We start from the raw sequence: 12,052 nt of genomic DNA on the forward strand, positions 1-12,052 counted from the left end.
TTCTGCAGTTGGATGTCCAGACAAGATTGTGGTGAAAATTTGAAACAATAAAACAGATATGAGAAAATATATAAATAATCTCCCGATAATAAATTTATTTTCACTGTCACATCACCAAATACTGGATCTTTGGACTTACTTCTACTTTATTCCTAGCAAAATATATTTTATTCCACTCCATGCCTCCCTTACTGGGAGTTGGGGTATGTAGAGTTAAAATAGTTTTCTTTCTACTATTAATAATGGTTTCTATCAAATTACACCAAAAACTAATTAGAAAATGAGAAATCAAAAGTAAAATATAGCAAAACAAAGTGATCTTTTTTATCACACATACAGAGAATGTTAACCTAAGTTTGTAGAGTATTTACTTATTTAGTGATATTTGACAAAATATTCTGTACAATCAAAATAAGAGGAAAAAAATGTGGTCAGTTTATTTTTCTTTCTTTCTTTTTTTTTTTTTACAATAATTTCTAAACAGATAAATTATAAAGTAATTTTGGTTCCAACCAAAATACAGTTTGTATTGAGAGCATTCCAGGTTTATAAATCTTTTTATCTTGATATAGTGTACAAATTTATTTGGCATAATTATTAATTTTTTTGTCACCAACTTGTGCCAATGCCATGAACCATTATTATTTCAATAGTATTATTTCAAACTGTTTTACTTCATTAAGCACAACCATCTCAAAACCTAACATGCAAACACATTCACAACATGTTCCAACTAAAATGCATATGGATTCAATGAATTTTAATCAATACATTCTCTCTCTCCCTCTTTCATTATAATTACAAGTTGACAGTTTCTAAGACTAGATATATTTCATTTCTTTATGAGACATATAGCCTAAAAAATATTAAGGAAGACAGTGGAAAAGAAGACAATCAGTGGAAACCAATACACCATAAATAACTGGTACTTATTCTATTGATCAAAAAGAAAAGCTAAGTAAGTTTTAAATTCATAACTGTAAGGGTTTGGACTAAAATCTAGTCCAGTTCTATCATACAATAGGCTCTCTCCTTAGTTATACATTAAATCATTTAGTAGATAGCATAACAAAGCCTGAGCAAATCATTTGCATTTGACCAACATTTTTAATATTCTTCCTAATAGCCCGAGGTAGAATAACATACACAGTTGACATTTCTACTACTTTAATAACCCTTAGCCATTATAACAATACAGATAGATCATGCTCTACCTGCTAGCCACTCTACACCCACCCACCCACCCATCCAAATACTGAATGGCAGAGTGTGTGTGTATATATATATATATATATATACAATGTTTGGAAACACTGCAGGTTTTTGCCTTGAATGTGTTGTACTTCAGCCCATTTATATCACAATATATATATATATATATATATATATATATATATGCGAGTAAAAATAAATACAAAAAAGGTGGGTTTTTTTTGTATGATTGTGTATAGAGGAATATATTATTTAGTTTAAAAGAGTTCCAACACTGTCTGTTTTTTATGTTTTTACATAAGTCAGAAGATATTCAACAGGGAGTAAAGGAACAAGGAAGTGAATACATAAAAGTGCTACATCCAAAAGATTTAAAACTTAGACCAATTATAGCTGGCCCAGTATGCCCTACTTACCGTCTAAGCAATTTCATCGACATTCTTTTGAAGCCACTTTGTACATACATACCCAGTTTCATTCGGGATGACCGACTTTTTATCCCATCTTCCCAAAACCACTGAAACAAATTCAATCCTACTGAGCTTCGATGTAGTAAGCCTATACACAAATATCCCACATGATTTAGGAATAAAGGCGGTTGAATACTGGGTAAACAAACACAGAGAAGCAATTCCCAACAGGTACACGGTGACATTTATACTAGAATCAGTGAGACTTATCCTGGAAAATAATACGTTCTTCTTCAATGGTAAGAACTATATCCAAATTAAAGGCACGGCTATGGGGACGAGGTTTGCCCCCGTTTATGCGAATTTGGTGATGGATTACTTGGAACAAAAACTCTACCAGGAAATAGAGGAGAGATATAACACCGAATTTAGGAAGCTTATAGAAAAAGCATGGAAGAGATACCTGGACGATTGCTTCATAATCTGGACCAAACCTCAAAGCATTGTGGAAGAATTTAACACCCTCTTGAACAACCTACACCCATCCATCCAATTTACAAAGGAGATGAACAGTAGCAAATTACCATTTCTAGACATAATGGTAATTAAAAAGAACACCGCCATTACCACAGATATATATTACAAACACACAGACACACACCAATACTTGAACTTTAAATCGTGCCATCCACCCCATACAAAACGCAACATACCATACTGCCTAGCCAGGAGAATATGTACTATTGTAGAGGATATAGAGACCAGAAATCAACGCCTGATGGAACTGAAAGAATTTCTGCTGAAGCAAAAATACCCATCACGACTCATAGAAAATGGTATTCAGCGGGCTTCGAAAATACCCATACAACAACTGAGGACACCGCAAAGAAAAGACAAACAGGAAAAGATCATTCCATTTATAGTGACACAAAATCCATGCCACCAGAACATCTTTAATATCGCCAAAGCGAACTTACCGATCCTTGCACAAAGTAAGGAATTGAGAAATATCATTACAGATCAAAATATAACTCTCAGTAAGAGACAACCTAAAAACTTGAAAAAACTATTAACAAAGGCAAGGTTTGACCTCAGCAACAAAAATCAAACATTCACTGTATCCAAATGCAATGATAGCCAATGCGGCACATGCCGATCAATCCATACCGGCCCATATATGAACACAAAAACAGGGAAAATATTCACCAATGCGAACATGAACTGCAAAAGTAGAAATCTAATCTACTGCATCAAATGCCCTAATTGTGAAGAATTGTACGTTGGCCAGACAGGTAATGCACTATCGGAACGCTCACGGGTACATCGACAACAGATTAAAAACCCAGAAGTCCGCCAAATACCACTGAGTAACCATCTAGCAACATGTGGTCATCAAACTTTTATTATATTCCCATTCCATAAACTTTACAACCGGAATGAAATTAAAAGAAAATGCAAAGAAAAGGACTTTATTAAGAGATTCAAACCTACTCTTAACAAACAATGATTAAATCCATCTTACTTGGGGTTTAAAAATTTTATCCCTGTAACCAAAACACAAAAAATCTCTCAGATATCATCATTTCTATAAATAGATTTGGCATCATTTCTAAGAACAGCCAAACACCTACTGGGGTTTAAAAATCTTATCCCTACAACCCACACAAAACAATAAATTAAAATATCATCATTTCTAAAAATAGATTTAACATCAATTCTAAAAGTGGCCAAACACCTACTGCTGCCGTCCAAAGGAATTGGTATAAAAGACAGAAAACCAGCCAACTAATTACAGTCTGTTAAAGTCTGTCATACCGGCCATGACGAAGGGAAATAGCCCTGAAACTCGAGTCGCCTTTATATATTTATATTTATATATTTGATCCTTTATATTGAACACTCAATATTTCATCTACATTCAATACTTTCTTTCATGGTGCCATCCATTTTTATTTTATTTTATTTTATATCATATATTGTATATTATATTATATATTGTATATTCCATATTCTATACCCCACATTGGTTCTGCAGGAATATAAATAAAACATAAAAAAACAGACAGTGTTGGAACTCTTTTAAACTAAATAATATATATATATATATATATATATATATATATATATATATATATATATATATATATATATATATTGTGATATAAATGGGCTGAAGTACAACACATTCAAGGCAAAAACCTGCAGTGTTTCCAAACATTTGATCAGTTACCTCTGTTCAATAGATTTGCATGTTTGAGCAGTACCAACAACAGCTGCTCAAAAGCTACAAAAACATTTTCTGTCAAGTAGAGAGCATAAAAGAGACAGTCTTTTAATATTAACAAGACTTTCTACTTAAATAGGTAGTGAGCAAGAATAATTCACTATTTAGATATTTACGATATGAGGATAGTATCTGTATTCTCTCAATATTCTCCTCAGGAGATAATGTGAGAGAATTGTATTCATTAGATCAGTAGTTCTCAAACTAACAAACGACAGACCCTATCCTTATAAAAAGAAATTAGTGAAATTTTTTTGGCAACCTCCTCTTTATTAATGAGAAAATAAAATAGAGCTTGCATCCATGTAATTCTTGTTTCATCAATGTTTTTGACATTTAAATCTTAGAAACATATTTAATCTCATTAAAGATGGCAATTTGAACACTCCCTTTTCAATCATTAGTTCTCCTCACATCCATAAGAGAAACACTGCATTAGGTAGATGTACCATCTGATTGCTAAGTTTTAAATAACCAACAGTTTACAATCACTGGCTCATTATCAAGGCCATTCCCTATCTTTATCGCTGCTCCAATCCTCTCTTTCTACAATTGTGTGTCTGACACTTTTATCCTTATCATTTTTTCCCTTCCAATGACTCAGGCTGACTACACTAAATCCCTAGTGCAAATGGTCTGAAAAAAACTGTAAGGTATTACACCTCCACTCCAATCTAGGATAGTGAATCCAAAGTAGGTAGTAAACAGTTGAAATAAGTGTTTTATGATTTGTAAGTTATTGCTTCATCATAATCATTAACATCAAGTGTTCAGATTAAATCAATAGGAGTCAATGTTGCTTTTATCCTTCAAGCAAGGATAGGGATCAATAAAACAAATGAGTTGACTCTATTTCCTCCTATTAGAAAAAAAAAAAAAAAAAAGGTAGGGGCATTTGTGCCTAGTAGAAATAAGTTATTAACAACACTACATAATTAGAATAATTCTATTTTCTTATTGAAATGAATTTTGAAAGAATATGATACAAGCTGTTATTTCTTGTTCATACCAATTAATTTGGTTATTATAATACTTACAAAATAGCTTAGATTTTGTCAACGGAAGTTAAAGAAGAAATATCACTCAGTACATTTAAAAATAAAAGTAATTAATTTCTCTACATTCCCTTTTTTCCCTGTCATTTCTATGTAAAAAAAAATCAACTTCAAGCTTCCGAGTCATCTACAGGCCCAATGTCTGTGACTGGCTGAACTGATGAGGCTGTTGAAGGTGCCTTCTCTGTAAAAACCAAGTATTTCTCATCAGAGCTTAGCCTGGCTGATTTGATTCCTTCTGGTGATTTATCTTGTAACTTACTGATGTTAGCAAGCAGAAGCTCCTAGACAAATATAAAACAGTGACTCAGTTAGATAGAGACGGTGGTGGGGAGGCATGAATATATTTAAAACCATACACACCACACACACACATGCAATCTACTTCAGACACATTTTTGTGTTCAGGCAACATGGTCAAGTGGTTAGGGATAAGATTACAGCTTGTGAATTTATATACACTACAGGAACAGTGTTCCTAAAAAGACAACTAAATATGCGTGCCTCAGTTATACATCTGTCTGAAAACAGATGCTAAATCTTTTGTTGACAATACCTGCAACAGAATAGTGTTTCACTAAGAGGCAAATTCACTTTACAAAGTCTGAACCTTTCTGAGCTAATTTGAGTAATGCAGGCATTTGTCACATATGCAACTAACAAGTCAAGTACTGCATAGAGGTTTCTTTGTCAGCTCATTCCCTTGGCTGGTTGTATATGAAAACACTATATTGTACACATAGCTCACCCCAAATATATTCCATTAATATTTATACTAAAGCCAATGAAGGAAAATTCAAGTGGCTTCATGGTAATCTCCTTTAAACTATACAGTACTAACTTTAAAAAAAAAAAGGGAAAGGACATAATCAATAGTCATAGATACACAATGTCCTAGAATTTAAAACTAGAATTCAAAACTAAACTCAACCTGTTAAAAGTAGCTGTCTATTTTTCCCTGAAATCACACACCGGTCAGTGATGTTCTTGATATACAATAACATGGAACGGTTATACTCAATGATAGCTGACTAAGGATTACACAACAACACCCATTCTGATTAGTCGCATCAATGTTGGGTGTTGATAGTTGATGTTGTTTCTTAGCTTTATAACCTCAGGTAAGATCATCAACATTCCTTCCATGTCCATCCCTCTTTTTATATATATAAGTTAAATTGTACACTAAACTCCCCTTGCGAAGACCTGTCGAGGCAAGTGAAATCGAAATCGAGTTAAATTTGACGTCTGGCACCCATGCCAACGTCGTCTCCCAAATTAGACACGAGACTCGGCTTGCGAAGACTTATTGGGGCAAGCAAAAGTGAAATTGTGATGACACCTGTGCCCAGCGTCGCCTTTCTGGCACTTGTGCCCGTGGCATGTATAAGGACTTTCGAGCGAGATCGTTGCCAGTGCCCCTGGACTGGCTCTTGTGTGGGTGGCACATAAAATACACCATTTTGAGCATGGCCATTGCCAGTACTGCCTGACTGGCCTTCGTGCCGGTGGCACGTAAAAAGCACCCACTACACTCTCAGAGTGGTTGGCTTTAGGAAGGGCATCCAGCTGTAGAAACTCTGCCAAATCAGATTGGAGTCTGGTGTAGCCATCTGGTTCACTAGTCCTCAGTCAAATCGTCCAACCCATGCTAGCATGGAAAGCGGACGTTAAACAACAACGATGATGATGATGATAATATAAGCCAACACTGTCCAATTTTGCCCTCCCCACTTTTATTTTGAAGGTAGTACAGAGTAATTTGAAGGAATTCAGCACCTATTTTCAAATGAATTCACAGAATGCTCCAGTTGTCAATTTAGGTTGGGTTGTATCAGCAGTAGCATGCTTCAGGTACCCATTCATAAGGTGCTGTATTTATTCACATATAATACACACTTGTGTATAAAGGATATCCGTAATTATAGGCAAAAATATATTCCTTGTGTATAATATGCACTAACTTTTCTTTCATATTATAATATATGGGGAGAATAAAAGGCGTGTTCAGTCAAATTTATTATAATTGCTATATAAAATACTGCAAAAACGTCCATGCCTTCTAAGTAAAGGAAAAAGAAAATTCAAAAGCAACATTTGAATTTTACTAATGTATGTTGTGCAAACATGATTTTTCATGAGAAAATTGTATATTATGAATAAGTGTATTCATACAAGAACACAATATTCACTGATTACATAACAAACATTCCTAACACTGGTTCTCTTTCACCAAAGAGACAGAACTCTGCATCATTTATTGACTTACACATACACATAAATACTTAAATCTACTAATTAACATGTAAATGAATTTTATAACTTACTCTTTCTTCTGCCTTCCTATTTTCCATATTCTTCTGCTGTATAATAATAATAATAATAATAATAATAATAATAATAATAATGATAATGATGATGATGATGATGTGTATTCTTTCTAAAATATTTTATACAGTTCAATCTACACAAGTGAATGTATGAAAAACAAAACAGAAATTTTGGTAGATACTTCTTTCAAAATTTGTAATTTCTGTTTTGTTTTCCACACATTCACTTGTGTATGTTGAACTATGTAAAACATTTGAGAAAGAAACCTAGCTGTTTCTTGTAATAAATTCATCTAAAGCAAAAGTTTTTCATACATTCTTAATATACTACATATTCTTACAAAACCAACAAAAACTGTACAATTTAATAGTACCAAGAATTCCCTCGTTGCCTTTTCTATACAATTATTATTTTAATATTAATGAAAACAATAAAAATCATTCATGAATAAAATAAAGATAGAAAATTATATTTACAACTACTAATAGTGTAAAAATATTTACTAAAATAGATTCTTGTTATAAACTTAAGGTAATTTTTCATGTAAACTAACTCACCAAGATCTTATAAAACTACCTTGTTTCATGTCTTCTCTCTACCCATACTTCCTTTTAGAAAACATGAAATTCCTGTATATACGTCTTACTCCTTACTTATTACTAACTCAGATTATTTTCCCAAAAATAAAATATCTTAAAGCATTTTCTCACCATCATTAGCACATGTGGTGTACAAGTTTCTAAGTTTTCATATTTAGCAGCCATTTCCTTCAGATCTATTTGTAGATGAATTGAAATATGAAACATATATCAAACACCAAGACTTCTGGGTTTTTTTTTTTTTGTCTTCATGGGTAATTTGATTACCTTTACCAAAATCATGTCTGTCTTCTACACTCATACCCAATCTAGATGTTTTGGTTTCTCTAGTTTAATATTTCAAGTAAGGGACCAATGGTAGTGATATACAAGTCTATTATAATCCAATGGACTAAAGATCTTATAACATCCAGTTAAATGTTTAGCATTCAGTTTTAAGAGTCAACCTGTAGTTGTAAGGCACAAATAAGGTTACTCTTACTTTGAGATGCAATTGGCAACAATATATCCAAATTTTGGGTCACAGGAACAAGTAAAACTCAAAAGTCGTACCCCACATGTGCACTCTACTCAAGTTTCTGGTCAGAAAGGACTACTCTCCTAAAATGATCTCCACAACACGCATGTCACACTTGATGCCCTGGCAAAAAAAGAGGCTGTTCAACTACTCTGCTTCTAGACATGTTATCACTTCTCCTCACTTCTGGTCCCATTGTCACTTTTCCCTTGTTGCCTCTCTTCATTTCTCCACACAGCCTTTAATCCCTCCACAAAATAAATACTACGAATACAATCAAATAATTTGAATAAAATCAAAAGGAACATTTGTTACTGACTGAATGATTTTGTATGGGTTTTTTTTACTTTCAACAAAATCATTCAATAACAAAACAAGTCCTGAATGAGAATCCATAAATAAAAAAGAAAAAGAAAAAAAAGCACAGGAATAGTTACCTTTTGGGTGTATTTGAAATCAAAACTAATGACTAATCATTTTTCAATAAATTCAACACCAAGTATCATGGATCAGTGTACTGTCACTGGTGTTTTGTTGTTAACTAATGGAGACAAAGTAACTTAGCTGTAAAAGTTAACATACCACAAGTCATAAACACAGCACCAGTAATTGGATACAATTCTCTGATACTTGAAAGGCTAACACCTTTTTCAGTGGACCACTGAAAAATCTTGTATCAATCATTTGTTATTTTAATCTAATTTCATTCTTAATTTATTTTATTCTGTATTTACTTAATATTAGAGTAATATAAAAGAAAAAATACTATTTTATTACCAGATAAGATTGTGAGTATACATTTCCAGGTAAGATTGTAAGTGTATACACTGAGCATGTACATGTGTGAGGAAAGATGGTAGTAGGAAGAAGACTATTTCAATGAATCAGTGCATTAATAGTAAAAAATGAATACAAGTTTAACTTACCATTAAAGTTTTAAATGCCATAGATGTTGCTTTACCAATACTTTGACAAATCTACAATGAATAAATAATTTTTAAAGCCAATACTTTTAATACTGGTTCATCTCATGCTGAATGATCATGCACAGGGAACTATTAATAAAAGTAGCTGTTGCATGTAAGTTTGTTCTGATATTAGATTATGATTTCTAATTTTAGCACAAAGGCCACAAACCTTTGAGAGAAGAGCTATAGTTAATTACATCAACTCAAATAGCTGATGTAACTATGAAAGAATACAAAGCAAAATTAACAGTGGGATAATGTGAACTTAAATCATATAAGAATGCAGCAAGGTATTTTGAGCATGTGTTTTATTTTACTTACCTCCAAAACTGGTGTACTTGACTCAAAAACATGACATGTATAAGAAAGTGAACCCTCTTCTTTGTTGACAGTGATAAAACCAAGTAGTCTACAAGACACATGAAAATTAACATAAAAAATTATGGTTTATTCAGCAATATAAATGTAACAAAAGGTGAAGAATAGTGGATATGTTCAGAACTCCCTTTACATTATTTTTTTCACTTTTATTTAATTATAAGAAGTATGGCAGTGACCCTTTTACAGGACCTCCAAGGTTAGCAAGGCAAAAGAAGGAAGTTAACTTCAGATTGAAGACCTTGCCCAGATACATGACACACAGGGGTCACTTCTAAAAGTACTCAATGATCAGGTGAGGGTGTTCAACAAGGAGACAAATTGAATCTGCCATTCAAGAACAGGAATGATTCCTCTAACAATTCCAGATAGTTTCCATCTACCAAATTTCACTCACAAGGTTTTCCATTAATCCAAAGCTATGATCGAAGACACTTGCTCGAGATGCTGTGCAGTGGGATCAATCCCAAAACTACAAGCAAAGTTCTTAACCATGTGCCCACTCTTTAGAACCTGTTTGAAAATCTGTTATAATACTTAAAAAGGTTAATTGGTATGGTGTCTAGTCTAGTAATGCCAATTGCTGTAGAGTAGCAGATATGACTTCAATAATTATTAATTTCTGTTTATATCAATAATGACCCTTGGAAAATTTCGATCAGTACAATCTTAGTTATCCTTCTTAACAAAATCTAAGGTAATACAAATAACCAGTCCAGATACAATAGCAAACTCATGGGAAGTCTCATCCAGTAACAAATATGATTTTCTTAAAAATTATAACAACTAAATAAATGTCTATTTTGATAATAGAGTTAATTAACATAATCAAATGCTATAAGAACTCTTATGTTATTATTTAACCCCGGATTGGCTCTGACTGAGCAGACTTATCAAAAGTGTTTCAACTTTAACCATCTAGCCTTTCTATTGAGCATTGCATAGCTTGGACTATATAATCTTGCTGATATTTGTAGCAGCTCAAGTTATCACAAAAAGGTTTTATTGTTTTCAGTCATAGTACAGCTACAAATATATTATACATGTTCTTGCTTTTTGAGACTGTGGGAGTTAATTTAATGGGGATTTGATTGCTATATCAAGCATTTCAAGCAACACATGCTTCATCTCACAACTGTTTTTACAAGATTGCGGTGTTGGATTTAAATATGTATGAAATATTCCTGCAATGGAAGCAAATCCAAAGGAAAGGATAATTATTATTTTGCAAAATAGGATATAATCCAGAACAAAAATGTATATAATCCAGAACACCACAACACCTTGGAAGAAAAAGGAGCTTGTCTTAATAAACACTTAAAAAAATAAGGAGTTATGTCCTTTCTCAATAAATATCAAAACAAAAAAATGACTAAAAGTTTGGCAAATGAATGCCAGGAAGTTAAGTTGGTTTGAGTACTCACCTGTCATTTTCTTTATGTCCACACCAATATGAAATATCACTCAGTTTAAAAGCTGTGCGAACATTATTAGTAGCAGTATCCACTAATCTGAATTATGTAAAGAAACCAAAAATGTGTAAACATCAAAATATTTGAGAAATATATATTTATTAAAATAAGTAAACAATAATTACACAATTATCATTATTTTATAAAAAAGAAGTTACAGGGGGAAATTACCTAGGGATGCAAGTTGCATGAAGACCAAACAGTGAAGTCAATGTTGGCATATTTAATGTAGAGAGCAAAAAAAAAATGTTTAATTATACCTGTAGTGAAAAGAAAATCAATCATTAGCTTAATTAATTCTGATCTAGAAATGTGAGGGAGAATACTCAGAAATCTTCTAATTTAATCTAATAATGAGCATAGTATTTTTATATATTTGTATGTATGTGTATATGTATATACACCCATCTGTCTTAGAAAAAGAGCTTATTGGATAACGTGATCCTAGGTGTCCTGCACATAAGAAGAAATAGAACCATTATGGTTGGAATGTCTTTAATCATAAGCCTGCTCAATCACAGCCAACATGCAGCGAAACAACAAGAACAACCACACATTCACTTTTTAAGTTGTGTCTTTGCTTTGACCCTTCTCTCATATCAACAATGATCTTTGTTCTTCTGAAACAAACTGGATACTTCAGAGTACTGTCCCTTCTCATGTTAAATAACAAAATGGAATAACTACAATTAGCTAATTTCTATAATTACCTCAGAGATGTGTCAGATATTATCAATTCAGATTCTGTCATTCTCAGAACATTATGTATTGCGCGAGCTGCCATTATGTGACGCATTGTCTTGTTCACAAGGGCTTCACCTGAAAA

General features: G+C 32.7%; 1 protein-coding gene across 4 annotated transcripts in view; it reads right to left on the reverse strand.

Annotated features, from left to right (window-relative positions):
- Positions 1–555: 555 nt before the first annotated feature.
- LOC106871906 (DCC-interacting protein 13-alpha) overlaps positions 556–12,052 on the reverse strand; it is a 58,548-nt gene continuing 47,051 nt past the window's right edge. The window contains exons 17-23 of one of the 4 annotated variants that reach the window (XM_089347627.1): positions 11,937–12,045; positions 11,179–11,265; positions 9,698–9,785; positions 9,335–9,385; positions 7,289–7,324; positions 4,338–5,245; positions 556–1,313 (exon numbers count right to left, since the gene is read on the reverse strand). In XM_089347627.1, coding sequence (XP_089203753.1) covers positions 5,072–5,245; positions 7,289–7,324; positions 9,335–9,385; positions 9,698–9,785; positions 11,179–11,265; positions 11,937–12,045 — 545 coding nt within the window. In that variant the 3' untranslated portion in view covers positions 556–1,313; positions 4,338–5,071. Of the gene's footprint in view, positions 1,314–3,852; positions 5,246–7,288; positions 7,325–9,334; positions 9,386–9,697; positions 9,786–11,178; positions 11,266–11,936; positions 12,046–12,052 lie in introns of all 4 variants that reach the window. The other 3 variants (XM_089347626.1, XM_089347625.1, XM_089347624.1) reach the window with 3 other exon arrangements.

This window comes from Octopus bimaculoides, chromosome 2 (assembly GCF_046866305.1).
Source record: "Octopus bimaculoides isolate indiv1 chromosome 2, ASM4686630v1, whole genome shotgun sequence".
Taxonomy (NCBI): Eukaryota; Metazoa; Mollusca; class Cephalopoda; order Octopoda; family Octopodidae; genus Octopus; species Octopus bimaculoides.